General features: G+C 31.1%; 2 protein-coding genes across 4 annotated transcripts in view; one reads left to right on the forward strand and one right to left on the reverse strand.

Moving 5' to 3' along the window:
* The window catches only part of LOC114876121 (tyrosine-protein phosphatase 10D), a 38,020-nt gene extending 34,945 nt beyond the window's left edge, over window positions 1-3,075 (forward strand). For 2 of the 3 annotated variants that reach the window (XM_029187208.2, XM_029187210.2), the window contains 2 exons: window positions 976-1,065; window positions 2,315-3,075. In XM_029187208.2, coding sequence (XP_029043041.1) covers window positions 976-1,037 — 62 coding nt within the window. In that variant the 3' untranslated portion in view covers window positions 1,038-1,065; window positions 2,315-3,075. The remainder of the gene's footprint in view (window positions 1-975; window positions 1,066-2,314) is intronic. The other variant, XM_029187209.2, reaches the window with a different exon arrangement.
* An 8,285-nt stretch (window positions 3,076-11,360) lies between these two features.
* On the reverse strand, window positions 11,361-19,717 carry LOC114876122. Its single transcript, XM_046290181.1, has 4 exons — window positions 19,038-19,717; window positions 17,597-17,823; window positions 15,357-15,601; window positions 11,361-13,363 (listed from the first exon to the last, which is right to left on the reverse strand). Exons 1-4 carry the CDS (start codon window positions 19,144-19,146, stop codon window positions 13,171-13,173), a joined length of 774 nt encoding a protein of 257 aa, XP_046146137.1. The 5' UTR covers window positions 19,147-19,717; the 3' UTR covers window positions 11,361-13,170.
* Window positions 19,718-21,275: the final 1,558 nt, after the last annotated feature.

Genomic DNA, 21,275 nt, shown 5'->3' on the forward strand with positions numbered 1-21,275 from the left:
ACCAGAAATGATATATTCTAGAAAAGCTCAAGTATAATTAATACAGAAATAATGGAGCCCAAAAAACATAAATATATTTAAGTAAAAATTTCAATATTCGTTAATTTGTTGAGTGACAAGTGCATTTTTCCTTGTGTTTGAATTAAATTGTTCGAAACAGGAAACAGTAGTGCATGAATTATTCAAGGTTGATGAAGTATTTACAAAATTTGCAGATGCTTCGAAAGACCATCATAATTTATATGCAATGATGATACCTTTTCTCGTCAATTTTGAATATTTCGAAACTCGAAAGTTTTGAAATTAAATAATTTTTGTTATCGAAAGAGAAATAATTTAATAATTAAAACCGCCCCTAATAATTTTGCTTCGCACAGTCCATGAGAAATGAATTTCTACTTTATTAAATATCAAAATTATTTTGTAAAGCTCTGCATACATCCCAATATTCAAGACTTTTGGAAATTCAATAATATTCAAAATGTTTCATATGCAGTTATATGTTTAAACCCATCGCTAATTATCAATGTTTCTCCGTTCTTTGTTCCTTCTTCCTTAGCCCATTCGTGGCCAAATTAAATTGAAATTAACAAAGAATATTCGTAATAAAATTATCAAATTATTTAAAATAAAAATAGAACATGGCTATGAATGGGTTAATTTAAATGATTTGTGAACTTACAAATTTCTTTTTCTTTTTACAAGTCACTAAAATTGTTTTCGACAACAATATAACATATTTGTATCTTTATTTCGGGATGAAAAAATTGTCGATAAGATATTAATAACTAAAATACCGATCTCCTTTGAACGATTTAATGGTGATGGTGGTGGTGGTAGTAATATTGATCTTACGAAACGAGTTACATTCGATTTTGTGTCACGTGCAAAAGGTGTTGCTTTTGGTAAATTGTGTCACATCCGTACGTAGCGAATCACTTCCCTTCTGCAACCTTGTACTCCCTTTGAATCCAGGCAAGAATCGAAGCTCCGTTGAAAACGCAAACAGTCCTGCTGAAGATGAAAAGGAAAGGTGACCCTCGAACTGCGATTCCTGCGTCGATGGTAATTTCGATCCTCGCTTATTTCTCTTTCGCCTGCCTTACTTTATTCTTTAAACAGACTGCTGCATGTTATTACTAATGCATACTGCACGAAGATTAATAAAAATTAACATATAAACTTCGAAAGAAATACAATCAGTTAAGAAATAGATTAAATAGATTAACAGTAAATAAATAATATTTGCATTGCTTTATTTAGAAACATAGTGTAGGATTTAAAAATTTCTCTCTTTATAGTGTGCAGCAAGCCTACAGTCAAATTCATCGAATGAATTCTTTCGTTTTGATATTTGAAAAATATTTTCTTATGCTTCTTAATTATTTAAACTATGAAGATACATATTTGGATGGCTATAGGTTATTATTTATTTTACATTTTGAAGCTGCATTTATTCTACTGATTTCAGTAATTTATAGTGCTGAAATATTTAATTTCATGCAAAAAAAGAATTACCGTTACGTATTTGCATAAACTTAATTGCATGGCATGAAAATTGTTGACGAATTTCATTTAATTATAATATCAATGATTTACAAATTCTTTTTCTTATTATTAGCTGTAAATAGTATACAAACATTCTGTGTCTTTTATTTATTTTTTTAAACATACTTTAGAATCTCATTTATTCATATAAACATATATATATATATGTATAATAGTATGTTAATTTACTAACCAGCCATTGTAATCTAAAACACAGTAATTAATACCACACTAATTACGCACATTTTGTATACTTTACAAAAATTTACTAAACTCTAATAAGATACCATCATTCAGATTTATTTCAAAATACTAATAAGGAAAGTTTCTCAGCCCAAAAGCTCTGAATTTAATGAACATTTGTGAATTATGCAAGGGACGATTTTTTATTCGACCAACATATACTCTGAGGGGATGAAACCATCCCCTAACATGATTTATTTTTCTCATTTGTTTTCCTTTTATATTCTTTTTATCTTTCACGATTTACAAGGTGTATCACAAAAATGAAAAATTCAGCAAATGTTAAGGGATAATTTCACCCTCTGAGTAAATTTCCGCCCCAAGAATAACAAATCGTTACTATACAATTCTTGCTATAATTTTTCAGTTGGAATACTTTTTTTTTTAAGACATGTAGTTATTTCTTCTGCATTTAACTGTTTTTAAAATGATTTGTCTAGCCTGAGCATGATTATAAACTCACGTATCGTAATAATCCTTTTCGATTAACCAAATTTTCATTTATTATTGTGTATTTTTTCAGACGACGAAGGAATAGCAGAATCAGGGATGTGATGCTCGAATACCTCGTCTTATTTATGGATCAACGAACTCTAGGATTTAGAGGTGTCTTGAAGGATGACAGTGGCATTCAATGATACGCCTTGGGTGTTTGAAACCCAAACAAGTAGGATGGAAGCTGAAGACGAAGCAGAGAAGAATCCGAGTGTTTGGTTCGAATGAAATGACTTGTGATGAATTGTTTCAGCCATAATATTCCAGAAGTGATTCTTTTCTAATTAGTTTCCTCGTGAAGGGCGACGCGCGCCCAAGTGATACGGTTTTAGTTTTCCTTTATGGCGGCTCGAGATTTGTGAAACTGTGAAACGAACAACGCCAAAGCTTGCTCGAAGTTTTGTACACGTGAACCAGAAGAGTTCGAGGTCGTCCTGACAGCGCACGGATGGTAAATCTACCGAAAATAATTCATTCCCACCAATGCTTCAGGGTGGATGTGTCATTCGAAAGGTAATTTACTCATTCTGGGGAAGAATCAACGAGAATTTTCATTTTTTATATTGTAGACAGGTGGACGAACTTAAAAAATGCTTCTTTATCAAATCATGAACACTTTTTATTTAGATTCTAACGAAACGAAAATTTGCTTATGAGAAATTCTAAAAATGATTTTGTGAATTGTCCAAAACATTTTTATAAATGTATTTTTATAGAAACAAATGGATTTTAGCAAATTATTAACGTATAATATAAATAATTAGGACTGTTTTAATTTCAAAAGTTAAATATTTGTTGTTTTAAATGCCCCATAAATTAACAAAATCATTATATAATTCATAAATTTATGAATAAAAATTCAATGGAGGGAATATACAGACCACAAAAGTAATTTGTCAAGGAAGCGTTCACGTTTGGTCACCTACTTCTGAAACACCTTATATTTTAACATCATTCAATCGCACTTCATCTGGTGTCAAAAAATTTCGAGAAGAAAGAAGCTGTTAAATAATCGAGTGACGATTGTCGAACGAAGGATGATGAAAAATGATCAAATTGAAAAGAATTTACTCGAAGAAAACTGTAAGTGTCTGGCTAAACTAGGAAGAATAGATCTGATAGATTTATTAAAAGTTGCAGGATATTTGGAAAAAAAAAGTGTTTGCTAATAAATACTGTTTCATGGTTAAATAGCAGTGACGGACATCGATCACCTTATTTTCTCATTAATTGCTCACATATCGATGAAGCAAGTTTCAGCGTGACATTGTGAAAAGTACGCTGATCCATTACACTAATAAAAAAATATCAATCAACGTGTCGATTCTTTCGAACGAATTAGGTGAGTTTAGAACGATCGTGGAGGCACGTTGAAGAAATTAGCGACATGACATTTCTATGGTGATTGTAGTATGGGATTTTCGGATTTAACACGTTTAGTCTGGGAAAAAAATCAAAATATCTGCCGGCATTCTAGAAAAAATTGAGTGACAAAATTTCTGGTGATTGAGCTGTATGTCTTTTGGGCCCTTCAAGTCCTAAACTGTTGTCTAAATCTAGAATTTCATGCCTGATGGTAAATATTTTCACTGAAATTTTGTATGTTGAGCCTGATATCTTATGATGTCAGCAGGACGTGGAGTTCTACCAATTTGGCATCTTATGACGCCATTCGGCCTGAACGAGTTAAATCATAGAAACATCATTAGAAAATCTCAGAAAATAATTACCGTAATTAGCGACACGTTTGAATCTCTATTGAAGGTATTTCTCTCTTGATAGGCATTATCGGTGATTGATCGACACGATCGATGTTCGCATTTAGGTACCTATCGTGATGTAGATTAGTCCTGGTTGCATATCTTAAGGGTTGTAAGATGCGTATCCCGCGTTGGGTTGCCACGTTCCAATTAAATCATTGGATTCCCAATAAATCGAGTATCATAGACATTCTGAACAGCAATAACGATATCATTGAAAAATCTTCAGTTACTTATGTCTCAGAAGTGAAGTACTAAATTGCATAATGTTAAGAGTTAGTTTCTGAACTATAACGCCATTTAATCTTTGGAAAACGAATGTAGAGTTATTTTGACCCAGTAATTTTAACTCTGCATCCTTCATGCAATTAAGACAAGAGTCTCTAATTAGAACTCGTGCAAAAACTAGGGGAAGTGGATTTAGACTTTTCCCTGGAAGAAATTATTAATAATTCGATGATACAATTTTTATTATATTTCTATATTTATTTATTACTCGTTTACTTGTGACTCTTCGTATTTAACTAATACTTTGACTACCATCTCACTGACATCTAGGTGATAAAGGTGATAAAGAAAGAATTTTAAAGAATATTTAAAAATTTTGTTTCCTTGTAAATTAAATGCTTATCCTTAAAAGCGTATCCTTTTCACTGTCAAATTCAACCTGTTAGTAATTAAACTGTGTGCTCGATTTATTGAGAATCCAATGGTACCATACTCAACAGACACGAATTGCTAATTGAATTATACTCGCGAGTGGCAACCATCCGTCCAAGGGCTGTAGTAGAGACGCCAGTTAAATGTAAATCATTTGCCTAGAATGAAAATAACAAAGGAGACGGATAAAAACGAGTGGCCCTCCTTTTTCATGATAGGACAAACATGTCAGTGGGAACAAGAAACTCGCATCTTCGTAGAAATCATATCACTTATCATGAAAATCACCTGGACGATCCGTGTATACTTGTTTCATTTAATCAGCGGTCCAACGAGGTAGCAGTGTTATTCGAATAAACGATTCGTTCTTCGTCATTGTCGTCAACGTTTAGCTGTTCCACGAATGATTCCCTTAATCCTTTGACTGCTATCTTCATCTTTTTGCTATCATTCAAAAGTATTTGTCCATCGTTAAGCATATCCAATGTTGTGAAAATACCAAGCAGATAATATTGAAAAATTGATTCAAGATACATTTTCGTATACTTCTTTGATTAATATTGGAAATAATTACTTAATGTTAATTTTGTTGATATTCTGTTTTTGTATAGTATTTAATGAATGCGTGTATACTTTAGTTGTCTAATGATTTCAGTTTCTTTCACTTGAAACTTCCATTTTATTTGTTGATGTACTTTAGTAGCTTAAATATAATAAAAAAGGGAAAAAAATGGAAGTTTAAAGTGACAGAGATCTAATAATAATGATGGCATAGTGTGTTTTAAGGTAGTCTATTTAAAAATTTGGAAACAATTTTTTAATATAATTGTACGATCTTTTATTTTTGTATTTTATTTATTCTATTTATTTAAATATCTGTGGGGGAAACGATTTGATAAAATAAAAGTGATTAACAACATGTAAAATATATTAAAAAAGTATTTCATAAATATACAAAAATGGCAGGATACTGTTATATTTTAGTTGGATATAGTTGGAGATGCGATTATGTAATTATAAATTTCTCTTAATTCATCATATTACGATAAGAATTTTCACTAATTTTTATAAATTTGTGTGGAAATTCGTAAGTATTCATGTGTTTAGAAAAATAGACTTTTAACTTTGAAAGGAAAATCGTACACATATCATAAGTATGTATGAAGAGATATAGATGGGTAAATACTTTTGAGCATAGTATAGTTCAACTGTTTATAATTCAAGAATTTTATAATAAGGATGATAACATTTTTGTAAAGTTTTTCTAATAAAATTTTATAAATGGTTTTAGTTTAGTTTTTAATTTTTAGTAAATTGTTATAGTCTCGTCCATAGAATTGTATAGTGTCAAAATATCGACGCCAATGGAATGCAAAGTATTAATAATTATTTTTTAATTCAAAAGCAAGTATTTTGATGGCTAGTTTTCAAGATAACATATTAACTGTAAAATACTACACTTTTTTAGCAACGATTCTCCATTTTTTTTAGATTAACAAGAATTGATACTACAAACAATTCAATTTCTGTTGCATTTATAAGCAATTAGTTTCTCATTTTATTTCATTATTCCTTGTAAGTAACATACAGTCAAAGGATTGATTTAATGAATTACAATACTCTGTTTGAAAATTCAATTTTGAAAATTTGTGAAAATATACACTTTATACGAAATAGCAACAATTATACTAACAAGAGGAAATTTAATTTAATTCAGCAATATTAATACGCTTAGTATTCATTCGAAAAGATTTTTGAAACAAAATTTCATAATGGACCAGTTACGATATTATTAAATTTATTACGCATTCTCGCGTTTCATTTCCAACTCGATGATTATCATCGTATTTTGAAATATTTTTAATCATCGATGACCTGTAATTACTGCAAATTTAATCAAATAATTGAAGGATGAAAGGAGAACGAATATTTTAAATAAAAAATTGAAAAATTAGTTCAAAATAATAGTTTTAATCAAAACATCCTTGTATACGTTTGGGTCACCATTAACCCAACTGCTGTCGTTTAACGATTAAAATAGCAGAAATATTATAGAATTCAGCTTGAATAGTAGTTTGAAGGAATTCATAACTTCCAATGTTATCAAATTATCGCATTTATTACATTTTCCAAAGTTTTCAAGAATTTCAAACATAAGTTCATTTAGGAAGTAAGATTCCAAGAGCGAAAACGATAAAATTGAGCCGAACTGTATAACGAATCGTTAAAAACTAAAAAAATGATCTTTCATAATTCAATTACACAATAAGTCTATTTTTAGTTAACATGATATTACGGAGCCTGTTAAATTGAAATAATAATAAAAGAATTTCTGTTAGGTTGGTGTGAAAATAATTGTGGTTTTTATTATTTCAAACTTTAATTTTATTTTTGAATTATATTTTATCTAGGTGTATTTTCATATAACGCAATCCTTTTTACTGATTTATGTTAATTATTTTATCTATTTTAGGCTGCTAAATTTAGTACGGAAGTGGGACGTATTGGAATGGTAACATTTGGTCTGGGGAATAAATACACTTATTTCTAACCCTAATTTGTTAAATAATTAGACGTTGATTGGTTTAATTACTAATTAAAGTTTAAAAATTTTTATTTTTTATTTTCCCTTTTTCTTTAGCTTGATATGGATAATTTGGAAAAATTTATTAAAATTCTTTACTATAAAATAGATTCTAATGGTTTTTATCTTGATTAATAAAATTTATTCTAATCTAAGCTACACTTTAGTGACTCATTAAAACTTGAAACTTTTTTTTTATTATCAAACTTTTTTTAGTTTGATAATAAATTTATTTAATTAGTTTGAACAAATTTTATTTTAATCTAACGATAAGTTATACTACTTTAAAGTTGATGAATAAAAATCGTAATTATTTTTTAACCAACCAAATCGCACTGAAAATGTAAATTTCTTAAGCAACGTTGAATAATGACGCATTCAGAACGAAACGAACGACCCGATCGTCACTTTCAGTACTTAAAGTCAAATTTGTTTCTTTTTTCGACGATACAAAGACTTTGTACTTAATTTTGTAATTACGACCAGGTAATAAAGGCGTGGGCGAATGTTAGATGTTTAAGAGCGATAGGGAAACCGATTACTTTCAGCAGGGTTAAATGAGAATGTTCTCTTCATCGAGTTTCCCGGAATACAAAACACCGAAAACGGTGTTCAAAATTCATTGTGTACTGTATTTTTGGACGAATGTTTGTATATCGCTTAAGTATGTAATAGGGACAATAGTGTCCGCTCGAGTCGATGCTTTTTTATCGATCCGTTGCTATGTGTATATCGATATCGTGATTGATGTATCAGCCATTCCATCGAGTCTGGTCAAAAGGGAATCTCACTCAGTTATCCACATAAAAAGACAAAAGTGTATAAATTTTCGAATAATGGAACAAGTTCTTGGCATTCAGTTTTATATAAGTATTTAAGGCAACATAATAAAGGAAGACGATATTTGTTAAAATTTATACCTTTGTGTGCTAAATTTATTCTAGTTTTATAACTAAGTTGGAATTTCTTTATATTAATTTCAAATATTGTGATATTTATATTTTTTTTTTGAAATTATTATTATTCAGGTATTCATAGAGTAATTGATTAACACGTTAAATGTCGCCACTTTATAATTATTCAGATTATGATCGTTTTGTTCTTCAATTTCCATTTGGTACTTTATGAAACTCATAATATTAATGCTACTTATCATTTTCATTAATTTCCCTTAGTTATTGGTGGGGGTCATCGGTGACCCCTGCGGCATTCAATGTGTTAATGACACTTTACCTCTAATTGTCTAATTAAAAAGTATAATGATAATTGCACTCGATAATTGCATTCTGTACTCTGATTCTTACCCTTACACTAGTTCTGCATTTTGAACTCTGGTTGATCTAAATCCTTGAAAAATCGATGCCGGGGGCTGGCTTTCAACAAATTCTGTTTTTCTTGCTTTTTCTTTTTGAACAATTTATCTTGAATTTTTTGTGGTACTCATAAGTGACGGGGGTCAATTTACTCGGTTTGGTAATTAAAAGAGGTCCTACAACCGTATACATTATTCACAGAAACGTAGAAAAAAAAATAAAAAAGGGGTATTGTGAATTTCGGTATAAATAATATATTCTTAACAAATGTAGTCCGTCTGGAACGTGTTTAGCTTCTTGAGTGGAATGATACGTAAAGGACCTCACGATTGACACTTCTAATAGCAAAAACAGATGTTGTTTAGTCCTAACCCTTGCGGGTCAGGACAAGCATAATGGAATTATTCTGTCGAACTTAAAAGTGCTTCGTTCTTAAAGAATTAAAGGAGACTACCAAGTTCAGCGCTGTATAACAGAGTCTCAACTAACCAAGGCAATGTGGATTCGAATGTAGCTTAGATAATCAAAAATTCGTATAATACGAACGAAAATCATTTTCCGAACTCCACGGTTCCTTCCATGCTCAATATCAAGATGAAAGAAGGGATGATATCAGCTGGATAATAATACTCTTGTGAGTCGTATTCTGTGACGATTCAGCATTTAAAATCAATGCTGCTATTCAATACAAAGTCCGAAGAACCTGGGGTAATATGGAACCTCGGATAATCGAAACCCCATTGTATCTCGTTATTTCAAGAAATTGCCTCGATACTCATTCCTACCCTTAACTTTGCATTTGTTTCTAAAATTCATTCGATCGCGTTCCCGTTGAAATTTATGCCCTTAGCCACACGCTTCTCGTCTAGTATTTCCTTGGAAAGATTAATGAGTTTGAAATTTTATCCCTTTTACTTCTAACAAAGAAAGTGGAAAGGATTCATCCTATTAATGGTGTATATAAGAGAATAAAATGGAAATTTTCATGAACAGTATCGAGCTACTGTGCTTCCCCAGGGGAAATGGTGTTATTACAGAAGCAGAAATTCTCAAACCCTTAATTTTGACGATATCGATATTAACAGCGATACAGAAAAAAATAATATTTTTGATTATTAAGTTTTATGAAGTTTAGTATATAATTAGGAAGCATGAATAAGATGAATATCAATTCAAATTCTCCCGCGCAATTGTTTATACGCAAGTGGTGGGGAGCCACAGACTTATATGTATGAGGCCCTCTCCTTCGACAGTCTCGTCGGGACCGTGAAGAACCCTTGGACGAAAGTCTACTATGCTCGGTACTGTGCTATTTGAAGAATTTTAAAAGTGGCCTCAGTGATTTCTTCATGATGACTACCACACTACCACCTTAGTTTAAAAACTTCCGAAGAAGACGGTTTACTTACACGGTTTAGTGATGCAGAATGACACAAAATATATCAGCCACTATATCACCGAAAGAGGGACTGTCATTGACACCGAGGTAAGGTTATGAAACATTTAATCAAAGTATTCAGCTAGACATTGTTTACCTTAAATATTATTGCATTTTATCAAGAAAATTCAATAAGTTACTTTCTCAAAAAAGATCCTTAATCAAGGTCGTATTTTATGGAATGGCTGATTTCAAATATACAGGGTGTTCCGTAACGCATTTTCAGCCTCTGAGATGGTGGTAGGTGGGGCGATTCTGAACAACTTTTTCCTTTGCGATACGGAACACCTTGTATACTCAAAATTGCACGTACTTTATCGAAGAATATTATTATCAAACGAAACGGTGTATAATTGATATTATCGTCAATGATTATTTTTATAACGCTTCGCGATGGTTGTTAATGACCAAGAAAATTTGCCAATTGATTGCCAAATGCAAATAGAGTATTATAGAACTGTAAGATCTGTGTATTGACATTTTGGATTCTTCTGGTGTAAGACGTATATTATATCGAATACGTTAATAATCTATAATCATAGTAGTGTCTTTAGAGAATAAGCGAAAGAATTTATTCAACGGATCGATAAAAAAAGCAAACATTGACCGGACAATTGCAGTTTCCAATCCATCGAACTTCTTTACTAACTTATGCTGTACGTGTGTATACGTGTGTATGTTTATCGATACTTCTCGTGTAGGTGAATAATCATGAATCCATGTTTATTTATAAACTCTACCTATTCTTTCACCGAGTTCGTTGTTTCGAAACAATTTCGCCGAGTATTATGGTCGTTTGCATTCAAACTTTTCATTTTAAATTAATAAAAATATATTTGGCTTAAATGAATTTGAATTCTTTTACAATTAAAAAATAATTAGTTGTTTCGTTTGTTTCAAATATCGTCAATTTTTTTGGAAAAGTCTGAAATGTTTTCCATTAATTTCTGTTAGCAGTATTCACAGAAATATTCGTGATAATTGTAGTAGTATTATTTCTATGATGGTGAAAAGGATTTTTGTTTTACACAGTGAGGAATAATTATATTTCATATCGCGTCAGTAAAATTTCAATTATTCAGGAAACTTGTAGCTGAATAAATTATTTGAAAATGTGATTGAAGTTCTTCTTTGAACTTCAAAGCTTATCATGATGTCTAGTTATTCACATATTTATATTTTCAAATTTATGTTCACCATATTTCTCAAATTTCAGAAATATGGAAACTTTCTACTGCAGCAAATATTGTTTCACAAATTTACATATTCTAAATTTAAAAAAATTCGATGGACCATTATAAATATTAAAAAAGTATAACTAAAATTGAATGCAATGATAATGTTTTTTTCCCTTTTTCTTATTATTACAATAACGATACGTTATTCTGTGATAAACTAGTAAGCAAACACGCGCGACATTTAATGGACTGTTGTTTGAAAAATATTTCTCCGTTATACAGGAACGATTGATTTCCAAGAATGATATATGTATATCGATTCGTGCTAATTACTTTCAGTCGATTAACTGAAACACACGGATAGCCGATACGAACATACAGGAGGCGGTTGTACGATAAATTAATTAATCGATTAATTGTAAGAAACAAATGCGGTCTTGTAGATAGTATAATACCATATCAAGAATGGTTTTATATTTTTCAAACAGTGCGCCCAAATCATAGATATTTGCTTTAGCAAAAGTGTGCTTGATTGTCGTGTCTGCGATATATATAAATAAAAATAAATACAAACGACAGTATTTTCTTTCATGGCACAATTTTGTTAAAATAAAAGTAATAAAATATTTCTTAATTGATTCGTACGAGAATAATGAAACGAGTATCCTTTTTTAATTATGAGTAAATTTAATATGTAATCAAGAAATGTTGATTACGGTTGCAAATGAATCTGGACGTGTAAATGCAAATTTTCATTTAAAAAATAATATAATACACAAAGTTATATTATTTTCATTTATATTTCATTAGAAGGAAAAAGATCTGTATGAATAATTAAATCATCGCTGCATAGAAAATAAGATAAAGGGAAAGTGGAATATCTGTTTCAACACAGTACAAATTATGAATTCGAATGCACTAATTTTTCCAACACAATGGCGTTTAAATCATAGTACGAATTAATTAATTAAATATCGCAGACTTCCATCAAACATGTTCTGCTATATGCAACGTTTCTATTGATCACATACATGCTGAGATTTGTGTGCACTAGAAAAATCATACATAGTATATGTACTAAATAACTTTACATTTCCTTTTTGTAAATATACAATTTTGTATCAGCTTCATGGACAACCGATTGGGATGATTTCACGAATCAATTTATACAATCGTTGCTAAGATTCGTAAAATCGTCCAATATACTTTTGTCGTAACGCTAATGAAAAAATATGTTAGTCAATATTTGAAACAATGTACTTAACATAAAGGGACACAGGTTGTCTCGCACAAAAAAAGCGAAAAGAAAGACGTGTAATAAACATGGCTCTTCCGATATAAGTGTCTTGTTTATCTCCTTTTATTCTTTCTTTTTTATCAAATATTTTAGTATTCCTTTAATCTGACCATCTGTGATTATTAATGACGCGCTACGAATAATTTTTCAAAATTGAACCAAACTACTCGAGATTTCAGTTTACTAAAAAAAATAAGATTTTGAAAAAGTTGCAAGTGGTCGGAATTGCAACGAAAATAATGTAGGTCGTTTAAAAAAATTTTTGAAAATTTAAAAAATTCTAAACATTTCTATCAAATAATATGTAATTAACTGAAAGGTAGCATTTATTTATTAGTTTATTAAATGACTGACAAGTTGCCCTGATAAAGCAAAATCAAATTCACGCGATACATTTTCTTTTTAATAATTTTCTCATTTACTATACAAACAATTCTACAATAAATATTAATGCAGTTAAAAATATCTTTATTAGTTGATTTTTAACAAGACGAGATACTTGTTACCACGAGACAGAGGGAACCAATTTTTACGTGTTCGTATTATTACTCATCTATGCAAATCTTCTTGCTGAAAAATCGAAAGAAATTCACATTAGAGAAGATCTATAAGCGTAGTCCAATCGCGAAAATGGTTGATTACTTTCATAAAATCTTAAATGGAATACTCGAAAGCAGACAGTTTCTGGGGTGACGCTGTGGTTTGTGATTGAGTTGATGAAACGGACGTTGACGAAGACAAATTAGTCGTTCTCGAGTTCAATGGCACCTTCGGAGGTAACGAGCTCATTTTGTTACGGGATTTTATATTCGGCTCCGCCAACGCGTTTCCGCTGTGTGGGCGTCCTGAACATCGTAAACAAAAATATCAAGCAAATTTTACTTGGTTGGCTGCCCTCATTTCATACGTGTTGGCAAAAAATATGGGACTGTCCTTTGATATCTGTCACATGGAAGTTTTTGAAATAAACAACAGAAAGTAACCAAAAATCGCTTTTGTAAATAACATTCGTGATTCACGCTACGCCGGTAAAAGTCGAAAGGAAGATGTGAGTCGGAATTTGCGTTGAAAGTATTTAACATTTTAGTGACCATATAAGCTTAATAAAATATATTCATAAGTAATAATTACAAATAAAATGCAAAGAGAATGATGGACTAAAAAAGTTTATGCAAACAATATTGTTTAAAATCTGTAAAATGTGTAGAATATGTGAATTAAAGGGTGACCTGAAAAGAGAAAAAAAATGTATAAATATACATATTTGCATAAAGATCGGTAGACTAGTTGTCATCAAAAGTATAAATCAAAACCCATTTTCTTTTTATTAATTTGTAAGAATTTACAGCAAAATAATTCCGTCGAAATTGATTTTTAAGGAACATTTGTGATTCCTTTTTGGTCCTCAAATAGGGACCATGGTATGCGAGTAGAAATTTTTTGAAATAAATATTTGCATAAAAGAACAACCTAAATGGATATGGACTTTTTAGTGAGCAGAAGGATACAATACTGATCTGTTTCTTACACAGAAAATCCTTTCATGAAACATGAAAGATGACTAAATATTTTGCTATAATTTTTCATAATGTGAAAGCTTGTAAACGTATATGAGGTGTTCTAAGAAAAAGTCAGCTTGCTTTTGTTTTTCTAAATAGGGTGGGCAACGCAATTTCGAGGGCACCTGTCCCTTATTTAGTTGAGAACAAGAAAGGATGACAGGGAAAGCGTTCAATTGTATAACAAGATCTTTCTGCCTCTCTGATTTTGCTCATCACGAGGATGACACGTTCGTAAGATTCAGAGGTTGGGAGCTGTTTTGTCACCCAAAAATCAATTTTATTAAACACTGTGCTTGCAAGGTGGCAAAAATTCAAGTGTACTAAACAGTATACTAACTTTTTTTTACAAGTAAAATAATTAATACAAAAGTTTATTATAATTCTCTGGGTAGAACCTGATATGGTCTTCTTGTTAGTTTCTGATCTTGCAAACACTGGAGAAATTGTGTACGCTTATCTTACTAAAGGAACAACATGCTCTTTGAGAACGGAAAACAATCTAAAATTAAATTTCAATTTCCAAATTGTATTAGATTCATAAAGACCAGCCTCTGTTATTCGAAAATTAATTCTTGAACAGCGGAGCCTGGGTCAATCGTGACCCAAATTTACAAAATACGTACAAGAATGTTAGCCTAAAATTAATTGTTTAATTTTTCAACAAAAGAGTTTCATGTATCGGAAGAATAATTTTTAGGGGAATAATGTAAAATTAAAAAAATGGAAAGAATATGAAATACAAAATCGTATTTCACTCTCCATGGTCCGTCGTTCGAGGGTTGATAAAATTTAAGGTACTCATCAAGTCAAGAAATCAAACTCAGGTTAATATGCCAATATTTGGAATACCATGTATTTGATAATACCTTTTTTTCTAAAATAAAAATTGCAGTTTCCTGATACTTTAGTATTTTGCCACCCTTATGCACAGAATATTCAATTAAAACAAAAGAATTTGTTTTAAATAGAAAAAAATATTACAGCTTCCTATATCATTTTACACAGTATTTTTCTTTCAGTTAACCCTACTTTCCTACCCTTACAAAAGGGTCTTATTTTTTTATGTGTGCTAGAATGTTCAATGCCCCAGGGTAAGGGAATAGGGTTAACCATAGAACGATGATTTCCTACAATTGTATAGTTCACTTTACATTATAGAAATTATTGCCACCAAAAGAAGCAAGTACAAGCAATACACAGCTAGTATAAGCAAAATTTAGAAAATCATGTATTGATATGTATATCGTGTGGTTAAAGTTTGAAGCTGTTTACTTTCCTCTTAACTGACTCAGCATCCTCGAGAAAATCCCCGGAGTGTTATCTTCTGTAACTTTCTTCTCGTTGTCGTTATTGTCATTATTGGGATGTCGGCGCAAAATACGACTCAGGGACCCAGCTCGAGGATGAAACAATTTTTTCGGTGAACCATCTTTATCCACCAGCTTGAACATTCTGCCCAAAGAGTTACTCTTCTCTTTTTTCGAAGCCTCGTCCTCGCAGTTCTCCGTTGATTTCATTGTATTCTATCAAAAATGATTTCTCTTTATTAAAACACCCTTCTGTGGAAGTAGGTCAGTCGTCTGCTCTTAATTATAGCTGGCGTTGTATACACCCAGCGTAACACTTATTAATTTTATTTCCTCCAGAGTGATTGAGAAAAAGAATTCAGTATTGTCAGAGCAGATGCAGTGGCGGACGAAAACTTAAATTTTTACCGGGAAATTAGTGATTATAATTAAGATTTTTGGGACCAACGGCTAAAAAACCTCGGAAGACGCTCATAGTTGATAAACTTGGTTAAAAAAATTGAAATTTATTTTAAGTAACGTTCAATCGTAAAGAAAAAGGGAAACAGTAAAAACAAATTGCATTCGATATTTGGTGGCATAGGAAATGGGAAGGGTTAGAACGAGTTCCTCTAGAAAGCAGGGCCCACGACGATAGCCGCCCATAGACTTCTTCTTGATTCAGTGATTTCGAACGTTGTCGCTGATTGAATTAATTCGTCCAATGAACCTGATCGAATAAGTGTCGGTTGCGTTCGAATGTCACTGTTTTTATAAAGTATGCTAGACGCTCCGGTGGCGTTTTCACCTTCTCGATTTTGCTTGCCTAGCGGGGAGAACAGGTTGATTAGTTTCATACGAAAAGCTGATTGTCCAATCAGCGTGTACCCTGAGAATCGAGTCCATTCTTCATTACGTCCTTAGCGCGATTTTTATCCAGGAGAGGGTGGAATGATACCTGATGCACCGGAGGACCTCGAAAGTTCGGCTGGGGTTTTTCGATCCAGGTTGACCCTCGAAGGTTGACCTCTGTCGAATTACCCTTTGGAAAGACTCAGTTTATGACGTGATTTAGCCATTGAGAACGAAACGAAAATCAAAACTCTAAATCCATTGCAGAAAAAAAGGAAACTACTATTGCCGGCAATATTAAAAGGTTTATATTAAAACGGCGAAACCGTCATAAACTGACTTTCGAAATCCTCGTAAAACGTGTTCCTCGGTACGGAACAATCATAGTTAAATTCCTGGATTGATATTGTTGCAGCAGGAAACGCGGCAGTAATTTGGTTATATAACGTAGTGACAGCTATGAAAACTTTTTTAAAGTACTTGTTTAATGTTTACAACATTTCAGAACAACTGCGTGCCATTTTCATTAAGAACTCTCGTTGTTGGTGTAGCTATGAAAAGTTTATGTTCACTTCGGTTTAACGGTGATTTACAACAGTTTATTTTATGATTTGTAAGAAAAAAAAAGTTTTTTTATATCAATACTTAAAAAAAGCAATTTCGTCAAGATATGAATACTTACATTTTTTCTTATCTATATTAAAGATAATTACAAAGGAAGTAAGGGTGATAAAAATTCAATTTTGAATTAAAAAATAACTTTGGTATTAACAATGCTTCGTATACCATATCCTTATTCGGTCTCTAGAATAGTATAGCTGAAATATTTGTAATAATTATGAAGATTTATGGAAATTTGACATTTCATGTGCACTTAACTAATTATAATATAACCTTAGTCACTGCTAATTCTAGTTAACTAATCAAAGCAAGCAATGTTATGTATTCTCTAGAGTAAACAAAGTTCCTGCTAAGTGCTTCAGCAACTATCCTATCTACTTTAGGCTCTATCAACTTTGCACTTTCGCATGTGACAGGAAATAGTATCGTAACTACCCTCTACTCATTAACTATTACGTACACATCGCGTGCCCCTTGTAGTTTAATAGTTTAAACAAATTTTTAATATGTATTAGATTGTCGCATATCAAATAAATTTCGAAACATGTGACATGATTTGATCATCTATCTTCAATATAATTAATACAAAAAATTAGGAGTGAAAACGATTGAGAAAAGATTTATATAGTTATTTCCATCAAATTTTAAAACTCGAATTGATGTATTTTTATGTCATAAAATTGTGTTAGATTTTCAATATTATCAAATTTAATAACAGTATAACAAAAGAATGATAAAATTGACATATTTCCGAACAACCTGCGTTTTTATGGATCGAAGGCTTACCATCTTTCCTTCCGCGTTTAGAGATGATTTATCGGCAACAGGTGTCTGTGATCGTTGTTTAAACATTCTCCCCATTCTGTTTAGGGTGGCACTCTTCAGCTTTCTAGCATCTTGCCTAACAGTTTCGGTCCTCGACCTTCGTTGTAATAATTCTGGAGATTCTTCTTTATCTTTTATGCCAGATTTTCCTTCGTCTGAACCTGATGAAAACGAATTCAAGTTATCGGAACGTTTAAATTGTTTATAATTTTCCATTGATTAGTTCCTTTTCATAATAATATTTTTTTATCATAATGCTTTACTGATTAAAATTTTATGATAATATTAATTAATTAGTGATTCCACATCGCAAGAGGTACTAGAAATTGTTTGTTTGCACTGATCCAGCATGCAGTTCTGAATCTACTGAAACACGTACTATTCTGGGTTGATTTTATCTCATACTGCACTAATTCTTGTATTATATGTAGTTGAAATCGTCTAAAGCAAAGATAGCCATCAAAGCATTCTCTCAGAGTAACGTAATACGTACTCTGCAACTCAAACCATAGTGGCAATATGATATGAAACTTTAAGGTGTCTCTAAACGTTAAAATTTAATATTTATACACACCTATTTTTATACGTTACCAGAGGCAATGAAAAAATTAGGGACACTAGATTTTTCTCTGTGTTATTTAACGCATTTTGTGATTGTTATTATTAGAAATATGAAAAATATATTTTAAAATTAATTTTCACCGACGAGAAGTATAATTGACAGAAAAGTTATTGTGACATACTGTTGTCTAGTTATAATTTTTTTACTAAATTTCAAATGATCTAAATTTGTATTTTTTTGTCTTTTATTTATACCCATTAATAATATTTGGTCGAGAAGATCTGAGACACACTGTAAATACCTCATCTTTGTTTTCCAAGAATGAAGTAATTAACGAAGTAATCTCATTAATCACAACAAAAAGAGCGTGAATCGCAGGAATCGGGCTTTGAGTAGTTTTTACAATGATAATAATCTTGCTATAAAATCCAGCCCCAACATTTCAAACTTTGATAAATTTAGTTTACGGATAGCGAACGTTTCTCTTGGAACTTTAGACATACAATTTCACGCTCGAATTAAAGTATCGACTGTTTGAATTTGATAACGTTTCTCTAAACTTCAGAAAATGTATCATGATGGCACGTTTAATATTTAGCTTTATTTATCGATGATACATCTTATTGCAGTAATTCATTTGAAAATTCAGTTTTACATTTACAGTTCATTTCAAATTTATAGTTCTTAAAACACGTTTCAATTAATGAATACTAGTTTTAGCAAAATTATAGCCATTACAACGTTCTCGAGTAAATTGGTAATTTTGTCGGCGACAACTTAATAGATTTTACCTTGGTAAATTAATCGACTTACTTGATGCAGTACGTAGTGCGATCGGCTGTAAATCCCTAATTATTTCCTGTGCTGTTGTAGAACGATTCGTCGAACCGTGGGTTTCATCGAAACGCGTTGCACCTGTCATAGCCTGTTAAATTGAACTTCCATGTATGCAGAATGCCTCAAAAACAGAAGAAAAATGTACACCATGAGAATTGTAGATTTTCCATGACATAACTATTGATTTTCATAGTGGTCATCCAACATTTCTTTTGCCATGAAAAAGTTAAACTTGTCGTGGTGTACATTTAGGAAGTGTTTAGTTTTCAACAAAAAGTGAGTTTGAAAATTTTTTAAAAATATTTAGAAAAAAATTTTTTGTTAATTCAGAAATTAATGGATGTTATAAATTAATCAACGCTAAGGGTGGCTACAATGTCAACCCTAATTCTATAACTGTACATTTTTATAGAAGACCTATGGAAAAAACTAAACATCGTATGAAAATTAAATTAAATTGTATGGAAATAGAACGATGGAATTCTCGTTGGAAGTAGCGTGATAGTTAAGTGATGTAAGTCAATCAATTTATTTTCTGACGTACAAGCAACATAATTCAGTAACCTTAGTTCTTGATATTTAACAAAGTTTGCATAGTATACTCACTTTATTATATTAAACTGTACTTTGAAATAAAAAAAAAAAGAAAAGAGAGTTTGGAAAAAGGTGTATTAAACGAATAAATTTATTTATCAGAACGTTAAATGAATATGTAACAGAAAAATGATTTAAATTATCAATATATGAATGTTTATGATTAAGAAACTGAAAATTGACTCACCACTTTATGGGTCGGTGAGTTGTTTTCTTTATGAACCTTTTCCGTCTTTGTTGCCTCCATTTTAGATTCGTCAACGTGAATTTTAAAGATTAATAATTAACAACGTTCACAAGTTTTCTTTGTTTAAATATTCCTTCTGATAGGGTGATCATGTAAACCTATTTCATTTTGAATATTTTAATTTAAAGAATTGAGGGACTGTGATTTTAATACGTAAACATTTCATACAAACATTTTTTAATTTATTTATATTTTTTATATTGTACATTAATTCTACTTTGAAAGGTGGTCATTTTAAAAGCTCCGAACATTGTAATTCTTTCAGTAAGTTTGTTTTTTTATTGATATAGAAAGAAATATGAAATAACAAAAGTCATGGGTTCCACAAAATATACGACCGTCAAAGTGTTAAATATTCGGAAGCCGAATGTTTTTGCAAGATCCTTTATATCGAGATACCTTGTTCTCCAAAAACACGAGTTTCGTCACCAACGATTCTAGTATGATAAAAATCCACAAAAAATCAAAAAGTTCGCTCTCACTGTTTCAACTATTCGTTCCTTTTGATGTTTTAGTCGAGGGTAACTTCGATCATCCCTCGAAGCAAAGCGCTTTGCAGTATCGCCTTTTCGTGGAATTTCATGAAACGTCTGGTATTTTTATGAAACAGTTTCACGACATCGTATTGAAAACCAATCGTATCTGGTTGGAATCGGTGTTCAGACGTTTTCTTTTCGCGACCAGTAATGGCGGAATAACTATTTATTGTTTCACGAGCTGAGATCGTAAGAGGCATTGAATATTCTAAGGTCATTCTTTCATGAAAAACGTTCGTGGTTTTTGCGACGACGTTAATTCGTCTGTCGGGTAATAATCACCCATGGAATTTGATGAATGATCATTTATTTTATGGAAATAGAGAAACATCCTTACATAGCTCGGTATTAATTCAGTACACAAGTAGGATTAATTTTGAATTTAACACTCAAACAGCAAAACTAGGTCAATCATGACGCAAAGTTGTGAAATTTATATCCCAGTATTTTACTAAAATTCACTATTAAACTTTTTAAACGAAGGCTTTCGTTACTCAAAAAGTAATGTCAAAATAAATTATTAAAAATGTAGAAAAAAGAATTTTTAAATTAAATTTTAATTATATCGGATTTCCATCATTCGGAGGTTAATTCAACGTACGAATCTGTCATTTATTTTTAATTACATAATAATTTGAAAACTATTTATAATTGGTCATTTTTAAATAGTACAATTTTTGTAAAGACTACAATCTAGTATATAAGCCACAAAAAATGCCTCCCTGAATTTTACTGCTGATTTTATGTCCTCACATCAGTAGGAATTGTTAGAAAAACATTTCCAAAAAATTGACCTTAACCTGAAAATCCAAGATACAACTTTTTTTTATTTTATTC

This window comes from Osmia bicornis, chromosome 2 (genome assembly GCF_907164935.1).
Source record: "Osmia bicornis bicornis chromosome 2, iOsmBic2.1, whole genome shotgun sequence".
In the NCBI taxonomy this organism is placed as follows: Eukaryota; Metazoa; Arthropoda; class Insecta; order Hymenoptera; family Megachilidae; genus Osmia; species Osmia bicornis.